A 22,379-nucleotide genomic window follows, 5' to 3' on the forward strand; every position below is an offset into this window, starting at 1 on the left:
TCTTAGTCCTGTGTCGGTTTTCTTTTCTGTTTTTGTAAGGCCAGGGCGTTCACATTGTTTTTCACTAGCGCCCTCTTGTGGAGGAAACTAGAAGCTGCAACTCCTTGGTGACCGCCTCGAGCACTGGAGTGTCTGACAAAACCTGAACCAACTACTGCTTGGGTGATCAGAGAAGAGGCTCCTGTTAATGTAAACCCTGGCCAACTGTCGACATGTTTGTCCCACTCCACTGCATGTGTTTTCTAAAGAGTGGGAACTGCTCTTTTTCTCTGTTTACACTGTTGTCAGAGGGTCACCGACAGGAAGATACTCGTATACATAATACTGTATATCTGTAAAGAGCAAACTTGTTTGGTGATGACGTTCTACAAAAAGAGAAAAAAAGGAAAACAGCTGTGACATTGCGAGACAGCCTGGATGTAAATAAAGAAGCGCTTGCCAAAGTTTGTAAATTCCATGATATCTGAAGTGTGTTTTCTCCTCCACCTCCATGAACACCATGTATTTTTTAGTAGTAATAGTAATAGTAGTAGTATTATCACATAAAACTTATTATCCCATTACAGTCGTGGAAAAAATTACTAGACCACCCTTGTTTTCTTCAATTTCTTGTTCATTTTAATGCCTGGGACAACTAAAGGTACATTTGTTTGGACAAATATAATGATAACAACAAAAATAGTTCATAAGGGTTCAATTTCAGAGCTGATATCTATCCATTTTCCATGTTTTCTTCATAATAACCAAAATCACTTCAGTTTTTACATCAATATCTATGGCGTTGTACTGACAAAAACATTGATTTTAGGCATTCCATGTTTTCTTTTCTGTCTGTTTCAGTCACATGATACACACAGGAGTTAGTACTTAATTGCATAACCATTGTTTTTGATGACTTTTGATGGTCTAATAACTTTTTCAGAAACTGTATCTCCATGCTCCTGTATGCTTGCAAGACAGGGACCCTATACCAAAAAGACCTGAGTCTGTAAAATGTCCAAATTCATAATCCAAACCAATGAATGTACCTTCCTATCTCTAACACTGGTCTATTAGCAAAATACTTGTAGAATAAAAGTAATAACACTTTACCAAATCGAATCTATAATGAAGAAAAATCCTTTTGAAGTTAGTTTTGGCTCAAAATGTGAAAGTCTATGAATTAGTTTCAGACAAAATTAGTGTTTGTCTCTGACCATCCGGTTCTACTTCAAAACAAAGTATACATGTTAGAATACATGCACTTCTCACATTCCTTCTAGTGTCTGGCACTTTTAGAAACTGTCTTTGAATTCATGTGTGTAAGTCATACATATACAGTCATGGAAAAAAATATTAGACCGTCCTTGTTTTCTTCAATTCTTGTTCATTTTAATGCGTGGTACAACTAAAGCTACATTTGTTTGGACAAATATAATGATAACAACAAAAATACCTTAATTTCAGAGCTGATATCTATCCATTTTCCATGTTTTGTTTTTTTTTGGAAATAACCAAAATCACTTCAGTTCTTACATCAATAGCTATGGCATTGTACTGCCAAAAACAGTGCTTTTAGGCATTCCATGTTTTCTTTTCTGTCTGTTTTAGTCACATGATACACACAGGAGTTAGTACTTAATTGTATAACCATTGTTTTTGATGACTTTTGATGGTCTAATAATTTTTTCCGTGACTATATGGCATGGGTGCAGTACTAAAGTCATTCTGGGCCAAATTAATATAAAATCAATGTGGACAACATATATACATAATAATAGGCTACAGAAATAAATACAACATGTCTAGATTTGGTTTCCTTTATCATAGCTGACAGAGTGAAATAGTGTAAATAACAATAATATGATAAATGACTTCATTTTTAATTCCAATAGTAGAATAGTGTTCTCTGGAGGAGTTTGTAGATATTGACTTGTATGTGAAATGCAGAGGCCTTACAGAATACCATGCACTGCTGCAGAGTGAACTACCACACAGAACAGAAAGTAGAGAAAAGGAGTTCAACATAATGCAAAACCAAAATAAACGTCATATTTATAATTTAGCAACTCTACTGCATGCTTTTAAATACATTAAACATATAATATCTTTAAGTTGCTCATCTTACCAATGCTTATTTGTCACTGATGGATTTTTCACAGATATTTCATGGATCACAGTTTATTGAATTTCAGTGAAACCTTTGTTAAAGTTATTCCACAAACTAAAAAGAAATGATCTCCTGGAATAACTCAGTTCAGATTTTCAGTTTGGTTTCTGACACAAATGAGTCTAGTTTTCTGTTGTGTAAAACCACCAGTAGTGAAATAGAACAAAGTACCATCACACATAACATATCATATGTTTTTGAGTTACTGGACTATTTCTGCTGTATATAACTTGATACTTACTCTGTTCCTCTACTTCTTAGTCAGACACTGTACTTTTCAAAGTTACTTTTCAGACTACAGTTTTTCATCCTGTTTCTGTCTCACGTTTCTCCAAATGAACTGAACGTTAATGACGTTTTCCTGCCCATGAGGGCTTATACCACAGAACATTTTACAAACAGTATCATGAAAAGACACAGTTCTAGTTAAATGTTGGAAGAGCATTTCCAACTATTACAGGAGCATGAACTACTTCCTTGCTCACCAGTCGACACTTAAACTCTAAATGTACAGTTTTTAACTCTACAGTTTGTGGTGGACGCCTTCAGAAACACTTAAACTCTGCTCTTTAACCCTCCAGGGTGATCGAAGCATTAGAAAAGAAAACGGTTTTGTTTGACATTAATCATCCATGTAAACCTGGAGATCTGATTAATAGGTAGACACCTTTATATGTTCATATACAAACCTGCTTTACTCTTTCAACTTCCAAAACAGATCACTGACCAGGAGTGTGAATTTCTTTGTAATAAATAGTAAAACAATTTTTTTTTTCCAAATTGTATTCTATTATTTTTGTGTATTTTTGGGTCCAATATGTTAAATAAGATAAAGTGCAAAAGAATGATCATATCATACAGGTGAAATAGTGCTGACAATATATAACCTACATGGGTGTGGTGAACATTTCTGATGTGTTATATAAAGGCAAACTCAGAAGTATGGACAGACCACTAAGAGTTAAACACGATCTTCCACTACGAACCACCAGATCAGTGAGGTCCAATCCACTCATGAAATGACAAGTTCTATAAAAACAACTGAACATCCACATCGGTTCTTTGACAAAAAACAGAAGAAAAAGATTAAGTTTATGAGGATTATTGAACTTAGTTTCAAATCAAATCAGTTCACTTTATATTTAGCGCTGGTCTAAACTAGACACTTGAGCTAATCTGAAGAAACCCAACAGAATCCTCCAGGAGTAAACACTTAGTGTGGCAGAGGAGAGAGAAAACTTCCGCCTAACAGAAAGAAAAGAAAAGCTCGAGCAGAGCCAGACTCCTGGAGGATGGTCATCTGCTTTGACCAGCTGGGGTAAAAGAAAGAAAGAAAGAAAGAAAGAAAGAAAGAAAGTTAGAGAGAAAAAAGAAAGAAACAAAGAAAGAAACAAAGAAAAGAAAGGCAGAAAGAAAGAGTGAAAGAAACAAAGAAAGACAGAGAGAAAAAAGAAAGTGAGACAAAGAAAGAGAGAAAGAAAGGGCAAGAAAGATAGAGAGAAAAAGAAAGAAAGGGTGAGAAAGAAAGAGAAAAAAGAAAGAAAGAAAGAAAGAAAGGGCAAGAAAGAAAGATAGAGAAAAAGAAAGAAAGAGAAAAAAGAAAGAAAGAGAGAAAGAAAGAAAGAAAGAAAGAAAGAAAGGGCAAGAAAGAAAGAAAGAAAGAAAGTTAGAGAGAAGAAAGAAACAAAGAAAAGAAAGGCAGAAAGAAATAGTGAAAAACAAAGAAAGTCAGAGAGAAAAAAGAGAGACAAAGAAAGAGAGAAAGAAAGGGCAAGAAAGAAAGAAAGAAAGAAAGAAAGAAAGAAAGAAAGAAAGAAAGAAAGATTTTGTTTTTTCTTTTCAAAACTCAGAATCAGGGGCAGGGGGCTGTGAATTTACTTCAGTTTTTCTTCTGTATCAGTTTTACTTTGATCTAAAATCTATTAATCTAATTAATGGAGTTTAGTTTATTCTTTTTCCTAATTCACGTCACATTACCAGTGTCACATGATGCATTCAGTTCTCTTTTGTGAATTCATGCTCTCTACATTGGATATTTTCTTGGAGTCTTTCAGCCTTTTTCAGTTCCATTTAAATACTACTACGAATACTACTGCCGCTAACGATAATAATAATAACAATAACAATAATAATAATAATAATAATAATAATAGTGATGGTGTACATCTGTTGAATTCATTTTCTGAACCACTTTGTTCAGAACGTTCAGGTCGTACAGATGCTAGAGCTGATCCCAGCTACCAGTGGGCGAAGGTGGGGTACCTCCTGGACACGTTACTGGTTATTATCTATTCATGTAAACTGGATGTAAAATGGCTTTGATAATTTAAGTACTCTGCCCTAACGTCTGTACTCTGTGGCTTAGAAGTATTATATTTTGACTTAGCGCACCCATTAAAGGTTCAGAATGTCATATTTAGTGACATCTTGTGGTGAAGTTGAGGATTACAACTAAATCAACACCCCACAACCACTGTCCTTCTCATGGTTGGTTTGTTAAAGTCTTCTGTCAAAGCTGCTGTAGAAACGTTAAACCCAGATAGCAAATATTTTGGCAGTATTATGGCATACATTTGGCATTTTTGGCTTTCTTTTGGCATTATGAAAACCTTTAGGCTTAACTGTGGTATGATTAAGGTTATCCATAATAGATATGGAGGCACCAGCAGTGTATGGCTGAGTTCTGGCATATGTGTGGTTAACCAAAAGACTGGGCAAAGAACGGGATCAAGTACAGGGATGGTATGGCATGTTTATGGCAAGCCAGAAGACTGACTAAAGAGCGGCAACATCTTATTCCATATATGGATGTTTTGGTTGTGTTTTGGCATACTTCTGTAAAGCCAAAACACTGTGCAAAGAGTGGGAATTTCTACCCAGAAGAGAACCCCACCTCATTTTAAAAGCATGATCAACACAAATTTTGGGTGAATTTTTTGGCCTCTCTTTGGGTCACTTTTGGCTACTTTTTTGGCTGGAATATGGGGATTTGGGGCTTTTCTGGGACAATTATGGCTATATTTTGGAAGTCCGCAATTAGTTTTGGGTGAATTTTGGCTTCCTTCTGGTTTGATTTTGGCTTGTTTATTTTGGGCCATTTAGGGCCCATACATCCGCCCAGAACTTTGCCAAAATGGCATGCCAGTTTTGGGCCAGATTTAAGCCATAATGATTTTGCTATCTGGGGACCCTCTCTAGGTGCCTCATGGATGGCCAACAACACAATCCTCAGTGAAAACAAGGATTCTTTCATTCCATTTCTGCAATTGGATGCTCTAAGTCTTTCAAAGTGGAACTTTTAATTTAGTCGCTGTGTAAGACAAGCTGATGGGTGCTGTCACTGAGTGCAGCTTTGGAAAAAAAAAAGGATTGTAAATGAACAAAGATTAGTTTGTCAGTGTTACCATTTCAATAAACCCGCTCAAATGAATATTTCTGCTTTTCCCAGCTTTTCTCTATAAATTAAATCCGTTTTCCACTTTTCTGCCACTATCTGCAAGTTTTAAAACCGCAAAATCCCATCATGAAAATGAACAGAGGCCTGCTACGGTGCATTACGCCTCAGTAAGTGAACGCTCTCACTCTGCATCAGTAAAGTGTGGATTTAGTGCCCAGGCTCATAGGTGGGTTGTGTTTCCTGCATGGGCGGGGCGTTTGTCAGAGGCGGCAGACAAGCATCTTATTGTTCACCAATCTCACAAGGAAGCAGGTGGAGGCCTTTCCACGACAGCAGGGCTGTGAGGCCGACTCCACCTCAGAAAGAGCCCCTTTCACTCTTGCTCCTCCGCTATTCTCCAGAGCCGGGCCACAAACCCCTCACATGGACACGTTTTGAGGGTGGTTGAGGGGGGCTCAGGGTAATAGTCTCAGCCCTTTATAGAAGCAGAGTAGGAGGAGGGGGCAGAGAGCTGTGTGAAGCCTTTCAGCTTGTTCGACCATCTTGCTGTGAAGGTTAACCACCCGCACAGTTTCAAACCTTGCTTAGGTCGACACTACCCTCCCTCTGGTTACTGAGTTCACTCTTTCCCCAGTAGACATATGTGTACTGAATACTAGCCAAAACCTAGGGAGGCCCGGGCAGGGGTGGAGAATTACTGACTTGATGTGAGGAGACGAGGCAGGGCGGGCCGCTTCGGAACAAACTGTTCACTGCCTCCGGGTGCTGTAGTAAAAGATTTGTCAAACTGGAAAGACTATTCTGAGTTTGAACATGGCATCACTGCTGACTGTAAGAGTTTTCTGCCATATTGGCTCTTCTTCGGCTCTGCCAAGCAGATAAGTGATACCTCCAGGAGTAAGTGCTCCAACATGCTGCAGACAGATCCTATAAACAGTTGTCTTTTGTCTAATGAGACTGAAACAAGCAGTTTTACACTCTCTGAACAGTCCAAATGAAGACCAAGTCTGAGCAGAAATATCACTCTTTAATACATGAAGGACATCTTAAAAGACAAGGCAGCCTACAGATTCTGAGCGAATCCTTAAACATCTTCATTAAGGAAGACTTCCAGTTTTTTCCTCAGTGAATTACAAACATTAGCATTAAACAATGAAGGCATTTTTTATTATGTCAAGACACGTCGTCTTATTTTGTTTAATTGGCTTATAAATATTGTTTCTCAGCTCGTGTCCCATCAATAGTAGGGACGTAAAAGCTGCTCAGTAATCTGTGAACGTCTGTATGAGGAGACAACAGTATGACTCATGACTTATTTGTCTAGACATGACAGTACTCGTAAACAGTGAGCAGACGTTTCCAACTGAAGGTTACAAATTCTGCATCACTACACATTTGATCACCCTTACCCAGGACAATGTGACCATTTTCTGCCTTGTACAAGGGCATGGATTTCAGTATGTGGGTCAGGATATCATCTAACGATTCACATTGTTCAGTTCAGACAACTAGTCTGAGGTTTGAGGTACCACATAACCCGTCTAGGTGCTGTTAGCCTGCTCTTGCTCAAACAGAGCCATGGCTAAATGAGACCGTGACCCCAGTCCCTCCAGGTTGCTCAGCACACAGCGGTGGTAGATGTCCTCACTAAAACGTGGGTTGCAGGATCGTCGCACATATTTCTGGATCAGCGCCGGCTCCACTGCTCGGAATACATGCAGGCCTGAGTATCGGACAAATATGTCGTACACGTCCATGCTTTCCAGCAACTCCTCGTTGTCCAAGATGTCGGCAGCCATCTTGGTGCGAGCGGTCATGTAGTCTGCGTTGTAAAAGCAAGCCTCGTCAAAGACATGGCGATCAAAGTGGCCATCTCGCAGGGACTCGGAGGCAAAAGAGGAGGAGGCGGCAGAGGGCTGCTGGTCTCGGTAGATGACAGCAGGGCTGTACTCCTGGAAGTGGATGGGGAAGAAAACTTGCCAGTTGCTGATAGCGTTCATTCTACAGCGATTCAGGAAGTCTGCGTTAACTTCTGTCCACACACTGGCTAAGAAAAACAGCGTGTCCACTGGATGCTTTTTGGAGATTATGTCCATCAGCTTCACCTGTGAGGGTACCTCCGTCTTCACACTGATCCAGGGTATCTTTACATCACCGTACCGTTTCTCCACCTCCCCAATCATGGCCTTGATGCCAGCAAACACATCAGTCTGGCTGACTCGTTGTGCATCAAAAGGATCATAGATGAACAAAAATGTGAGTAACACATTGTCATGGGTGTCCAAAGTGTTCATCACATACATGTCGAGGAAGTTACTGACGTAGTCCTGATCTTGGGCAGTGACGGGTAGGATGACCTGCACACGTGTTGCCTCTGTCACATACGGCATGGGGATAATCTCAACTGCGCTGAGAGGCCGCAGCAGGTTGACCCTTTTGACAATCACTTGGCTGTGGCCTTTCTGTGTGTACGCCTCCAGCGCCAGGTCTAGCACATATTCCATACCACGGGTAGGATCAAAACGGCGGTAGCCATTAAGAAGACGTCGCTTACGGAAGCGAAGCTGCGGCTGGTAGCGCTCATTCAGACGCTCCACAGCAATCTCCAGAACAGCGCTTACATCAGCACGGTCGGCCCCTCGCATCTCGCACTTTGGCGAACTGTCAATACATGAGTAAATGTGCTCTTCTGTGAAATACTCCCAGTTTATAACCTCAAAACGGGTCCTCGGTTTGAAGGGGGGGTTTAGTCCGACGGGCCATGTGACTCCAGCCTTCCCCTCAGGTGTCAGGTCACTCAGGTTGTTGATCTGCATCTGATGAGTGCATACAAAACAATGTAAACCTCCAGAGTCAGATCTTTCATTGAACCGAAACAGAAACATACTGATAACTCTGTAAATATTTTACCTCATGACAAACTAGATTACTCCGTTGTATAAAACAAATGTGAAATCACTTCCTAACAAGCCCTTTTAACATATTTAATGCTGTTTTAGGATTTAAAAGTCATTATTAATGTTATTTAAAATCTATTTTTTGTCCAAGTTCCTTATTTGAACCTTATCTTGCACCAAGTGTAGCAGGCTTCATATTCATAACTTCTAATAGGTACTAAAAGCCCTGTTCTCAAGCCAGATCTCACTAAAGTCATGCTCCTATAAATCTATCATTTTAATTTAATTTTCTCTTTTTTTCTCAGTGCAGGTCTTTGATTGGATTATGAAGTTAATGTGACTTTTTATTAAGGCTGATCATTGAATTTTACTATCTTTATGGATCCACAGAGACCAGGTAATAAGCATTCATTAATGCCCACTTAATTATAATATATATCAAAACTTCCCAGGGCAATCACATTCAGAATGCCATAATGTTGCAATATTATATTCCATGGCCCAAAACACTAATTCCCTCCTCTTGGCTTTCTGACATGTATAAATATTACATCAGTCTGGAATATCTGCCTGGGCATGTTGAAAAAAAGAAGACAAACAACAATATTTCACACAGAACAGCGGCTTGACAACATGCAGTCCCATCAGATAAGAATATACAAAGATACCTTATCATGGTTCAGTATCAACAACTGTGAAGTATGACAAACCTGCAGCTGTTGAATCTGTAAATAAGTCCATTCCAGCTCAATCTGACTGAAGCGCTTGTGAAGACGGTACATGAGGTTTGGTTCTGATACAGGATGGACAGTGAAGGCATTTTTAAACTGTGCACTATCCTCACGTTCAGGGTCAGCGTTTTTCCCAAGCTCAAAGTACCGGTATGTCATCTCCTGTGAGCCAAAACAAATATGAGAGGAGGTATTAGTATCCTTTACAGAATTCCACACACAGTAAGGTGATATACGCTTAATAGTTACAATTTCCCTGTGCACTTCTGTTGCAGGGATTCTGCAGGTTTCAACATGTTAAATTCAACACTATTTATGACCTAAATGTCACCTGAGCGTGAAATAGATCTTTGGTGACTTTGCCGATGCTCCCAATGTGAATATAGAATAATATTAGCGAGCGTTTGCTGGTGGTTTTGTGTCCTGACTTCCCATGTGAATGTAATGCTTTTACACCCAAAGATTCCACTTTTAGACTGCAGAAATTCTGTTATTATCCATGCATCAGTCCCTGTGTACTTACCTGGTGTACCTCTACACAACTGAGTCCAAGGTAGTCAATAATGCAGCGGCCCAGCCACTCATCAGGTCTCACACTGAGGATGTCATTACGGCAAGTGTCAAGGTGAGGTTGCAGTCGGGCCAGCAGACTGCGAGACAATAAGTAGCCGTATCCCCCGTGGCAGTAGCGAGCCTTCTCCTCCCCACCAATGAACTCCTCCGCCCTGCCCATATACAGGTCCTGACCTGCACTCAGGTGGCCCACCAGCTCTGACAAACGATCGGCCTGCATGTAAGTATCATCCTGAGCCAAGAAGAACCAGTCATAGTCTGAGCCGTAGTGCTGATGGAGATGACGTATGGTCTCGTACATCAGCCACACTGGCCGGTCGTCACCATGTGCAACCACAGTCATGCCGTGAGGCACCTTGGGGCTGCGCAGGCCTGTGAAGAAAAAGGTGCGGTGGAAGTGATGGGCAACTGTGCGGTTCACAGCCACGGCAAGCGTGTTGAGGGTGGCCCGAGAGGTCAGGACGCCGACCAGCAGCCGCTCCCTGATACCCAGTTCAGTGTGGATATATCGAGTTCTAAAAAAGTGATCAAAGCAAGAAAATGGAAAGAAATGTCAAGACAGTGTAATGTTAACAAATTCTAAAAAACAAAAAAACCCCAGATATTTCAACAATTTTATACTCATAGTCTTTACACTTCACAAAAGAAAACTTGTCAACATTAGCCCTTTAAGATCCAGAACTATTTTTGTCACAACTTCCAAATTGAAAAATGATTTTTTTTTTTGTCTTTCCCCATTTATCTCCAACTATTATAAATTTAGTATCACATTTTTCAGTGAAAATCAGGTATTTTCCTATGTTTAATTTACTGATCATGTAGATGTTCATAAAAGCTCAGGGTAAATTCAAAGGTTATTAGAGCAAATCAGAAAAAAATTGGGAAAAAATGACTTTTTAAACAAAATATATCATTAACTGAACTTAAAAACAAGAGTTTCCATCCACTGTCATTTATCAAACTACATGGGTTTTACTGGTGAATCAATGTTGAGTAAGATGATGGTGTTTCCACGTTCACTACGGAGCCTCTGAACATCCAAATAGGTCATATCTGATGACCATGAAAAGACAACAAAGTGTATTTTATTTGAATTATTTACATGTATTGATAGGATTAGTGGATCAACATTTATTAAACACTTTGGATCAGTAGATGCTTTTGGTAGACAGTGGATGTTTGTGACTTTATGGGTTAAAAATATATTTTGAGATGATGATTTGGGCATCTCCTTCAGATTTTCACCTGATAATGTACAGCCAGGCAATATTCACCTTTAAAGTAAAAACACATTTGTGGATATACTGGTTTGACATGAGCTAATATACCTTTAAAAAGATTAACCTAATATAACCTCTTATCAATAGGTAAACTACCTTTCTCATTCAGTGCAATAAGGTTATTGTAAAGGAGATTTAAACATAAGCTTATTAGAAGAGAATAATCATTTGTAAATCTATTAGGATCAAATTGTCTACAGGGTCTTAAACAAATCCCGCACAGCAGTATAAGGTAGTGCTTTGGTTCATGCACGTCTTAAACGTTTGAGGAAGGGCTTTATGCTCTGCAAACCTCTTCTGACACTACTTACAGACACTTCACACAAGTCTTTCACACCATCCGTCTTGGTCAAAGCTCTGCTGTGCACATTTCTCAGTTGTTATGCGATATTTCAGTGTGGTATCCAACGGGTCTTGACTTCCACACTCACCTGAGGACTTTCTTGTGCGGCTTGTTTGGGTCTTTGTGATAGGGCACGATACGTGGCTGGAAGTCTTCATTCCCTGCTCCGTCTCTGGGGTCTCTCTGAGCATCTCCTCTGCCCAAGAAAAGTCTCCCGTTGCCCAGTTCATCTCTACAGGAGTCATCCGTGTCCCCCTGAGTCCAGGACACCATCAGAAGACTGAGACTGCACCCCAGAGACAGCCCGAGGATCAGGGGTAAAGCGGGCCTGAACACGGCCAAAAAGGAGGAAAGACGCATATTTGGCAGTTTTATGAGATACTCTTGACGAGTCCGTCCTGGAAAAAATGACTAGCAAATGAGCATCTGTAAACTGCTCACAATCCTGCCCCAGCAGAAAACATTTTACACCAAAATACTCTTGTCTTCGTGGAAAAAATCCTGATCCTACAGACAGAAACTTGCCCTAAATGTCACATACTGCTTTTCCCTCAATGCCCCATGCTGAGACAGCAGATGTTCAATCCCACATCAAGTAAAGATGATGTACGAACGTTACTTTGTGTCGCAGCAAATTATACATTTTGCAAGTGCTGACATACTGTTGGAGCTGTGGGCTCTTCATATAGAAACTGTGCTGTTAATGTATTTACACATTTGCTCATACGTGGAACAAATATTTGCATTATTGTGCAATTCAATTAAAATGTATTGCGACTTAGCAATAAGCCGAGCTGGTCCGTTTAGTGACTGTGAAACTTATTGCTAACTTTGTGCATGAAGTGTCCTCTGAGCTAACGTTATGTTAATTAGCTTAGCGTTAACTAATTTTGGCTAATGTAATGGCTATCCAAAGAGTGCTAACTAATGTAGCAATATGCTAAATATAACCTGGTGAAGTCGACAGTCAAGCTTTTACGTAAATGTAGTCTAAATCTCAAATTAATCTTATCTAAACATCGTTAAATGTGACGCTTTGACCACAACAGTAACGTTATACATCCAAAGAACAAACATCAAAGAGTAAGCTAGCAAGCTAGCGTCGGGTCCGTTGTGTAGATATGTCGCTGCACGTCTCTTCTCTTGTAACACCGACTCGGAAACATATATTCCATTATTTGTCGTTGATACGAGTGAAAATTAAATGCGAATCGCCAAACATATGCCGTCCATTTCCTCAGTTTCTGGACTTCCTCCAAAACTGAGTGCCACACACACAGGAATAGAAAAAACGTCTGTTTCCCTTGACGTCCTGTTCGCACTCATCATCACCGCCGGAGCCTCTGCTTGTGCTGCAGCATCACCTCTGTACCAGCAGACCTGGCTCTACGAGCAGGGAAAACTGAAAACGGAGACGACAAAAATAAACCATCAACTTATATGAGCTTTTGAGACAGGTAAGCCTACGTCAATACGTGGGTCTATTCGGATGTAAAAAAAATAAAATAAAATAAAATATAAAATAAAATAAAACACATTAGTAAGCTTAAACGTCACCCAGAGGAGCCTCCATCACACCTCTGCATTTCAGTTATTCGTGTTATTAAGTTAGCACTGCCTTGTTGGTGTTGTGTATCCATCAGTACATGATTTGACAGTATAACGGATTAAAGTTACAGCTAATGTTTAAGTACATTTACATTTTGCTGCAGTCTCACGAGAAGGGGAGGGGACATCCATTCTCACCGCCCTTCTTGACCATATATGGCCTGTCTGGCGGTTTGGCAAGCGGGTACATCCACCCGGCGAAAAGTGGACACGAGACGGTGGTGTGCTCCTGAGACCAGTAATTCATTTTTAGGTAAGAGACAGCGCTATATTTTCTATATATGAGAGCAGCAGTTCATGGTGATAAGACACAGTTGCTTTTCTTGATGTAGGTGTAGTCCTGATAAACATCTGCTAACCACAGGATTACCCGGCTTCAGACCTTGTCGTAGCTGTTTCGGCCTTGCGTTAAGTTAGCTTTAGCTAGCACCGAAGGCCTATTCATTGAATAGCTTAGCTAAAGAGCTAGCTAACGTAGTCAGTGGCAACTTATCAATATTGACGAAACTGACAATACGTGCGACAGTATTACATAATTAGATAAATAAGCTTTTTTGATTATGGTGTTGTCAAACGCACCGTTAAGTGACTTAAAAAAATTACCGCTTATGTAAGCTTCGTTAGCTGCTTTTAGCTAGTAGCTAATAGCTTGGTTATCAGCCTTTATAACACAGAGCCCAACGTGCGAGCAGGTGGTACTGAAAGAAACCAAAATGGGTTCTCGGTGAGCTACGTCCATCTATAGGATGATAGGCCTTTCTTTTAATAATGTTGCCATTACAGTGTCCGTAAACCCAACAGTGAATTGATTTTTCACTTATCTAGATGATGGTTTCAGATAACGGAGGAATTCTGATTCTGGTTTACCGGCATGTGTTGTCTTCATAAGGCCAGTGAAGCGACCTGGCTTACTTTTAACTTATGAAAGATTTTTATTACGAATATTTAGTCTGAGTGTATAAAAGTAAAGTATCAGAGTTAAAATGTCGAAGTGATAATGAGCTGATGCGAAAATGTCAAAGTTTTGTATAGGCAGCACTATGGCGCTATGAAGGACTAAACCTGTTCTACATGTGGCCTTTCTTCCTGTCATTTCCTGATGTTAAATAGCCCTGTATAGCCATGCCGTCGGACTTGGCCAAGAAGAAGGCAGCAAAGAAGAAGGAGGCTGCCAAGGCCCGTCAGCGAACCAAGAAACCTGATGATGTAAACGAGGAGAGTGAACAACCAGAGCCCCAACGCAATGGAGCAGAGAGCAATGGTAAGACACCTAAATATCGTTTCTGTCGAGTTGGATGAACAACTCTAACCTCAGTTTTTACATCTGATCATTTACAGTTGACTGTGTTTGTCTCTCAGTTGGAGCATTTATTACCTGATCAAGATGATGTGTACGTTAAGAAGGTCTGAAACCGCTATTGGGATGTTTTTACAGGTATTGCCAGTTTGACAAAAGAGCTAGATGAATTCGAACTGCGAAAGACGGAGGCGCGGGCGGTGACGGGCGTTCTAGCCTCACACCCCAACAGCACTGATGTCCACATTAGCAGCCTGTCACTCACCTTCCATGGTCAGGAGCTGCTCGCTGACACCAGCCTGGAGCTCAACTCGGGCAGACGCTATGGTCTCATTGGCCTTAATGGCACAGGTAAGTGGATCGTCCTGGAATGTGTTTACAGTCGGTGTTGTATATGTCATAACATTCAAGACATATTGAAGAAAATTACTCAGCCATCTTCAGAAGTTTTCTGGAGCTGAGTGTTTATTGTAGACAATAAGCAGACAATGAGCTGTGGGTCTGAGTACACATGCCAGCCCAGAGCAACTGGCAGAGGTGGTATTTATACAGATGACTAAAAGGGTGGAAAAAGATAGTATGCAAACATCTTGTGCTATACTTTACACAATACTGTTATTATGTACTATAAAATATAGTTTCAAATGAATAATGTTATAAATTCAGTGTTTAAATGACAAAATATAATAGATGATTAAAAAGAGGTTGGCACAGTGTTGTAAAACTAAAAAAAAAAAAAAATGGAAGTACAGCAATTCTAAAAGGGAGTGTTAGTGTTAAGATGTTTTCTCCAAATGATTAAATGTTTTCTTAATAACGAATATAGTTTTTGTTAATCATCAGATGAAGTGATTCCCTCTGGTTGTTGTGGTTAGCATCATAAGAAGAAACTACATGTGTGTTCAGACAACCTGTAGCTACTCTACTACTTCACATTCGAGAACTTTTTTGAGGATTATACATTCACATAACATCAGCGGATGCATTCAGCAGAAATGGGAGGTCTGTCACAGTCATACATGCACCATAACTAAAGTTTTCTTTTCTCCCACTAGGAAAGTCCATGCTGTTGTCAGCCATTGGGCATCGTGAGATTCCCATCCCAGAGCATATAGATATTTACCACTTGACCCGGGAGATGGCCCCCAGTGAAAAGACCGCTCTGCAGTGTGTCATGGAGGTGGATGAACAAAGGATTATGTTGGAGAAAGAGGCTGAGAGACTTGCCCATGAGGACTGTGAGTTAATATGTTGTATGCAGTACAACAGAAGGGTGAATATATGCAGAAACTATAGCTATCAACGTCGGGGAGTTGAGAATATAATTTATTATTGCTTCTAGGACAAATACTATTGTTTCCAAATGCAAAGATGTGAAATTTGAGTGTGGGTTGTAGCTGTATTGACTTGATATTAATAGTAAATATTGCTCTCGCCCACATAGCGGAGTGTGAGAAGCTGATGGAGCTGTATGAGCGTCTGGAGGAGCTTGATGCAGACAAGGCAGAGATGCGAGCCTCTCGAATCCTCCATGGTTTAGGTTTCAGTGCTGCAATGCAGCAGAAGAAACTAAAGGACTTCAGTGGAGGATGGAGGATGCGTGTTGCTCTTGCCCGGTAAAGTATTCAAATGTGGTTCAGAGAACTCTGAATAGGTTTCAGTGTGAACTGTTGTTACACACAACATGCGTTTAGAGAGTTTAGCCTATTGAAGCAGGACATGGCACTGTTTGGATTTTATCTTCAAGTATACATTACAACAGGAGATAAAGTAGGAAAGTGAAGAAACTCACAATGATGAATTGATGCCAGTTACTAATTATACAATGTCACAAAGAAGGGCCTTGTACTAAATAAATGTTACTGATGTTTTTTTTCTTTTTTAATTTATTGATTCTAGAGCTCTGTTCATCAAGCCCTTCATGTTGTTGTTGGATGAGCCCACTAACCACTTGGATCTGGACGCCTGTGTGTGGTTGGAGGAAGAGCTCAAGTCGTAAGTCCAGACTCACCCTCATCAATTAAATAATGCCAGTTAAATTTGGATCAACCTGATCAACCAATTTGTTGTTCCAGGTTCAAGCGAATCCTTGTGCTGATCTCACACTCTCAGGACTTCCTGAACGGTGTCTGCACCAATATTATCCACCTGCATCAGAGAAAACTGAAATACTACACGGTAAGAACACAGTGCCGTCAGTGTAGCATATCTGTTGGGCAGTGTTTGACAGCAAAGCATCACTTGAAAGATATTTTATAAAGTGTCTAAAATCAACTTCAAACATCCACAAAAGTAGACACTATGTAAGGAAAGTGGAGGTGGTATGTTGCTAATAATGTATCTGGTCTGTTTAGCCCCTGTTGGTTGACTGTGCAACTCTATTTTTATTCCTAAGGGTAACTATGACCAATATGTAAAGACCAGAGAGGAGCTGGAAGAGAACCAGATGAAGCGCTTCAACTGGGAACAGGACCAGATAGCACACATGAAGGTAAATGAAGGACACCAGAGTCGACTGTCTCCTGAAGGAAAACTGTGTTGTCCCATAAACCTCCTGTTTTATCCAGGGAGAGTGGACATTAGTTCTTCATGACTATTTCTGTACTGAAGTGGTCTGTGCTATCTAATAATTGGTTGACATCCTTAGAGTTTCAGTGATCAGAAGGGAAAAGTCCATCAATGAGTAATTAACCCAGTAAGACCCAGTGCTACTTCTATGGCAGTTCTCAAATGAAATTTTCTCCATTTATCCTCTCTTAAGTGATTTATTACCACTATTATAATATTATCCTCTGTATTTTACATTTCTCAGTTGAAAATCAGGTGTTTTCCTATATTTAAATTACTGACCATAGAGAGTTCATAAAAACTCAGAGTAGGTTGAGGGTTTTATTATCACAAAACGGAGAAAACTGAAGAAAAGGTGTCTTTCAGCTAAATTTGTATTTAGGGATGCTCCAATCCAATACCAGTATTGGTCCAATACTGAGTGTGTGTACTCCTACTTGTAAAAGTGCTCCAATACAACCACACTGATACCATTTTACAGCAGCGTGACGTTCAGTCAGCAAGTACGTGGCGAAGGAGTAATGTCAGCAGTGTAGAGATTTTTCGAAATAAACGACGGTGACAAAAGTAACGCAGACGGCGAGTTACATTAAAGACACAGATACGGATGGAGCTTATTGTCCGCTAGCGGATGCGTACCCAAAGCCATATAAAGATCATCATATTATCTTATTTATATATACCAGTGGGAACCTTGGGGGTAATGGATCTTTTCAAAGAACGACTGTGCGAGTTAGTGAAAAACCACCCACGTATTTATGACAACTGCCCTCATCAATATCAACATTAGTATTACCTCCTCTGTTGATGCCATATTTGTTATTACTGAGTTTCTTCTTCTTCTTCTCAAAAAACTTTACTCTTCTTTGTGGCATTTGTCAATTATGGTTAATTAAGAGCGGCGCCCTCTGGTGGATTGATTGAGAAACGCTCATTCCAATGCACTAAATGTCAGTAGCAACACTTAAAGCACATTTTCGAAAGTAACTAAGAACTGTAATGGTATTATTAAGTACTCATATTGGTACTCAGTATCTGCAAGTAATCAAATGTAAGTACTTGTACTCAGTCTGGAAAAAAGTGGTATCCGGGCATCCCTATTTATATTAACTGAACATAAAAACAAGCATCTATAACCACTGTCATTTATTAAAGTCCATGGGTTTTATTGGTGGATTAATGTTGCAGAAGATGACTGTGTTTCCACATTAACTATGGAGCCTCTGAGCGTCCAAATGGATCATGTCTGATGACCATGAAAAGATGAAAAACTGCATTTTACCTCAGTTATTTACATGTTGCTAGGAGTAGTGGATCAACAGTTATTGCACATTTTAGATTAGCAGTTGAGTTTGGTTGCCAGCAGCTGTTCGGGTCTTTGAGGTTTAGAATATAGTTGTAACATGCAGGTACTGTTAACTTTATTTTCTAAAAACGGTATTACACTAAAACACCTTGTAATTTTTTAAAAATTTTAATAAAAGAAGCTGTGTTAAGAACTACCATTTTTTGATGTAAATAATTCAAAGGTACTCTACGGTTATTTTGCCACCAGGTAAATAAAAAATCAGCACTCATTCTTGTGTTAAAATTCCTCTCTTGTAGAATTACATTGCCAGGTTTGGTCACGGCTCTGCGAAGCTGGCACGACAGGCTCAGAGCAAAGAGAAAACACTGCAGAAGATGGTGGCATCAGGCTTGACTGAACGAGTTGTGAATGACAAGGTATTGTACGACTAAAATCTAGGGTTGGTTTGAAACTCCCAACATACATTTAGATATAAAACTCTTGTTCTCATGGTAGTAATGTCTGCCCCTCTCTCCTACAGACTCTGTCATTTTATTTTCCTCCCTGTGGGAAGATTCCTCCTCCTGTTATCATGGTTCAAAATGTGAGCTTCAAGTACAGTGACAGCACAGTAAGTATCACTAATACTTCAACACACCTTCAACTTAAAGACAGGAATCCACCTTTTTAGTGAACAGTCTTTCTAATTCGCACATTTTCTTTTAGCCGCACATATATAAGAATCTTGAGTTTGGTATTGACTTGGACACACGAGTGGCTCTGGTGGGACCTAATGGAGCTGGGAAGTCCACGCTATTGAAGTTGCTGATGGGAGAGGTGGGTGCAGTTGGTTTCCCATGAGCCTTCACCAACTATGGGTCATCTGCTAAGTGTTAATGGTTAATCTTTTCTTTGTAGCTCCTACCCACCGATGGTATGATCCGCAAACATTCTCACGTCAAGATCGGCAGATATCACCAGGTAAAACACACCACTTAACTGAATGTCTTCTTAAAGTACATAAATAAGACTATGCAAGAACTAAGCGTTTCCTGTCTGGTGCAGCATCTGACAGAGCAGCTGGAGCTGGACCTGTCTCCTCTGGAGTATATGATGAAGTGTTTCCCTGAGATCAAAGAAAAGGAAGAGATGAGGAAGATCATCGGACGCTACGGTTTGACAGGGAAGCAGCAGGTAGGAAGACAACACGTCCACATTCATCGCCTCGCATTTCGATTTTTGCCTATCTCCTCTAAACTTGAAACGTTCTTCCAGGTCAGTCCCATCAGGAACTTGTCAGATGGCCAGAAGTGTCGAGTGTGTTTTGCTTGGCTGGCCTGGCAGAACCCTCACATGTTGTTCCTTGACGAGCCCACCAATCACTTGGACATAGAGACCATCGACGCGTTGGCCGAGGCCGTCAACGAGTTCGAGGGTGGGATGATGTTGGTTAGCCACGACTTCAGGCTAATTCAGCAGGTAGATATGATCCTGGTTCCCTTCAGCTGGCTCTATTAGATAACTGTCCCTTTACAAACTGCTTTATGTTGTTTGCTTTATTGTTTTATTTCAGTCTGAAGAACAAACACAGTCCATAGATCCAACAATCACTCCATGAAATGAAAATTCATAAAACAAACTTCAATAAGTAAATAATTTGTACAGTCAGACTGAAAAGGAGTAGGCTGAAGCCTTCTGCTTACTTTGCCTACCCTTTATACATTATCTTACAGCATGTCCCCAATTTCAGCAAACACAACATATTCACACCAACAATGAAAACAATATGAATGCTGAAATAAATATTAAATGTTGCATACAAACTTAAGACTTAAAGTTCATATATCTAATAAGAGTCATATTTGTAAATGTTCCATTGTCACAGTTCTGTGGCTGCAAGTGGAACTTTTTGACAGTTAAAGCTCAGAGTCCAAGTAGTTAAAATATGGTACAACCTTCTATATTGTTGTTGTCCCCTTTTAGGAATCCCTTACCTTTTTTCCCTTTTTAGTGATACAGTTCTAATTTATGGCTTTATCAAAACACTTGATTTCTTATGTTTAATTGAATACTTTTGCTCATTGAGTTTGCTCTTCTCGTCTGACATACTCTTCAAATTGTCCTTGTCCTTCTGTAGGTGGCCCACGAGATCTGGGTGTGCGAAAACCAGACCATCACAAAGTGGAATAGGGACATCCTGGCATACAAGGAGCATTTGAAATCCAAGATCGAAAAGCAAGCGCATGACATCTAAAAGCAACAATCGCACTCTGAGCCACTCCTTTATCTTGCATCAAGGATTCGACCAGCGAGCTCCTGAAAGGGGGCGAGCAGGGTTTGCATCACAGGAAAAAGTCCCAACTAGAACTCAAACGATCTCTTATGCATCTTATTGGACCCATCTGTTGTACACGTTGTACTGTATTTCCATTTCAGTTTGACAGTGCTGAACCTGCCAATCCCCCCCCCCCCCCATCCCCCAATCCCCCACCCTACTCCTTCACCTCAGGCTGCACTCTAATTGGCTGATTCACACGCAGCATTTCAGTGCATTTTGGAATGCATTTCATTGTGCTGTTTTCATAGGGAAAGTTTTATTTTTCCAAATATTCAGTTTTACCCCAAACATGTATGCAGCAGCTTTTAGGTCATATTTTATGATATTTAAAAGTTGACTTTTTCTGTGTAAAAGAGCATTTCTGCCTTATTTAACAATGTAATGCAATAAAGGTTTGTCAGAATAAACAGAACGTAACAACATTCAGGTTGAGAGGACTTTATTAATCCTAAACTTGGTGAATACAGTGCTTGTATCCAAAAATTAACAGCTTTTGGGAAAATAAACTATTGTACATCTCTGTAAACAAGAGAAAACGAGTGTTGAAAGACTTTCCTTTGGATTCTGGCTGGTGAGCCCCAGGGCTGCATAGATCCGACCTTGTCCCAGCCTCTGCACATCAACTATGCCCCAAATCTATCCAACACAAACTGACCAGGATACTCATTTTGGAACTCATACAAAAGAGATAAAAGTTAGTGTGAATGGTGGAACACCTGAGCAAACAATACTTATTTCTGTTAAATTACACTTGCAACCTTCAGAAAGGTGTATTGAACATAGTGCAAGTAACAATATCACTGTTAAAGTATAAAACAAGTCTACAGTTCTGTACCAAAAACCCAGTGTTTCGTAAGTCTCAGATTTGGGACATGGCCTATATGCAAGCTGTTCTCCTGATCTGTGATGGCTGGGTATCCAAACATTGGCATTTCTTGGTATAATTAAAAGAAGGTACTGCCACAGACTTTTACAAAACATCTGCTTAAGACAATGTGTCTCCAGGACTTTAAAATAACAGGTAAAAAAAAATGCCTCAAATCATACATCCATATAGTCATTTCACAAGTAATGAAATCAAATGGTTCATCCCCATATCTTCTGAAATCAACAGTAAAACTGGAAAAAAAAAATAGTGGCATTGGTTCTTCCTGTGTTAAGACAAATCTAAATCTTTTTGTTGAATTTAAAGCAGAACATGAACCATCACTGACCGTCAACATTAACTGCAGCAGTATATCTTTGTGTTAATGTCATTTACAGTTTCAAATGAAATAATTGGCATTTACACATAAATAATTAGACTTCATTTTGATTAGAATGAGAAAAATGAAAAGGAAAAAAAAGGGGGCAAATTCTGGTAACTAATATGACAAAACTAGGAGGGTAAAGCTGAAACATGACAAACTTATATGCCTTCATCCTTGAAAAAAATTATCTTTAACCATTTTTAAGGGAACTGAATATTTGCTGTTGGTTACCACTGTGTTTGTACATCAGGCTGTTAGTCATTGCTGTCTGCAAGTACATGCTGTGTTATGTGTTATATTTCTAAAACCAGCAGGTTTCACAGGCTCCAATGTTTAAGGCTGCAGATAAAGCTTTTAAAGCTAGGCATTTTTTCAGGGTGAGTTTTTCCAGAGACTAATGCTGCGTTTCCACTACATGGAACCGGCTCGACCCATCTCGGGTACCTGGTACTATTTCCTGGAGACCGTTTCCATTACAGGATACTACAGACTTTAGAGTACCTGGACATCATAGCAATGCAGTACGTTACTTCTGTGTCGTCTGCTCAGAGTTGCTGATAAACTCGCTCGTTGCGTGTTGTCTCGTCAAGTTCACGCTGGATTTTTACATCGGTCACTAAAGACTGAATCTTCTCGAGTGATAATGGTGTAGTTTTGCGG

At 40.0% G+C, this 22,379-nt stretch overlaps 2 protein-coding genes across 3 annotated transcripts; one reads left to right on the forward strand and one right to left on the reverse strand.

The window, feature by feature from the left end:
- Window positions 1–6,552: 6,552 nt before the first annotated feature.
- chpf2 (chondroitin polymerizing factor 2) lies at window positions 6,553–12,786 on the reverse strand. Its single transcript, XM_030122822.1, has 4 exons — window positions 11,459–12,786; window positions 9,698–10,262; window positions 9,154–9,336; window positions 6,553–8,362 (listed from the first exon to the last, which is right to left on the reverse strand). Exons 1-4 carry the CDS (start codon window positions 11,728–11,730, stop codon window positions 7,088–7,090), a joined length of 2,295 nt encoding a protein of 764 aa, XP_029978682.1. The 5' UTR covers window positions 11,731–12,786; the 3' UTR covers window positions 6,553–7,087.
- Window positions 12,787–13,117: 331 nt separating this feature from the next.
- Window positions 13,118–21,801, forward strand: abcf2b (ATP-binding cassette, sub-family F (GCN20), member 2b). 2 transcript variants are annotated; one of them, XM_030122823.1, is made up of 15 exons: window positions 13,118–13,231; window positions 14,089–14,239; window positions 14,414–14,626; window positions 15,331–15,513; window positions 15,720–15,891; window positions 16,175–16,270; window positions 16,351–16,453; window positions 16,671–16,766; window positions 18,449–18,568; window positions 18,673–18,762; window positions 18,858–18,968; window positions 19,050–19,112; window positions 19,197–19,325; window positions 19,407–19,610; window positions 20,269–21,801. In XM_030122823.1, exons 2-15 carry the CDS (start codon window positions 14,101–14,103, stop codon window positions 20,383–20,385), a joined length of 1,836 nt encoding a protein of 611 aa, XP_029978683.1. In that variant the 5' UTR covers window positions 13,118–13,231; window positions 14,089–14,100; the 3' UTR covers window positions 20,386–21,801. The 2 variants fall into 2 exon arrangements, with proteins under 2 accessions (XP_029978683.1, XP_029978684.1); XM_030122824.1 differs by having other exon boundaries at window positions 13,208–13,227; window positions 14,087–14,239.
- The last annotated feature ends 578 nt before the right edge of the window (window positions 21,802–22,379 follow it).

This window comes from Sphaeramia orbicularis, chromosome 20, assembly GCF_902148855.1.
Source record: "Sphaeramia orbicularis chromosome 20, fSphaOr1.1, whole genome shotgun sequence".
NCBI lineage: Eukaryota > Metazoa > Chordata > Actinopteri > Kurtiformes > Apogonidae > Sphaeramia > Sphaeramia orbicularis.

Bases quoted from the DNA above. Each gene is read 5' to 3' on its own strand.
- abcf2b (XM_030122823.1), top strand. From the start codon at position 14,101: ATGCCGTCGGACTTGGCCAAGAAGAAGGCAGCAAAGAAGAAGGAGGCT. The intron at 16,767-18,448 runs GTAAATGAAGGA...CCTCTCTTGTAG, and splicing joins ACCAGATAGCACACATGAAG to AATTACATTGCCAGGTTTGG. The intron at 18,969-19,049 runs GTGGGTGCAGTT...TTTTCTTTGTAG, and splicing joins TGAAGTTGCTGATGGGAGAG to CTCCTACCCACCGATGGTAT.
- chpf2 (XM_030122822.1), bottom strand. From the start codon at position 11,730: ATGCGTCTTTCCTCCTTTTTGGCCGTGTTCAGGCCCGCTTTACCCCTG. The intron at 9,337-9,697 runs GTAAGTACACAG...TTTGGCTCACAG, and splicing joins GTTGTGTAGAGGTACACCAG to GAGATGACATACCGGTACTT. The intron at 8,363-9,153 runs GTTTGTCATACT...TGCACTCATCAG, and splicing joins TACAGATTCAACAGCTGCAG to ATGCAGATCAACAACCTGAG.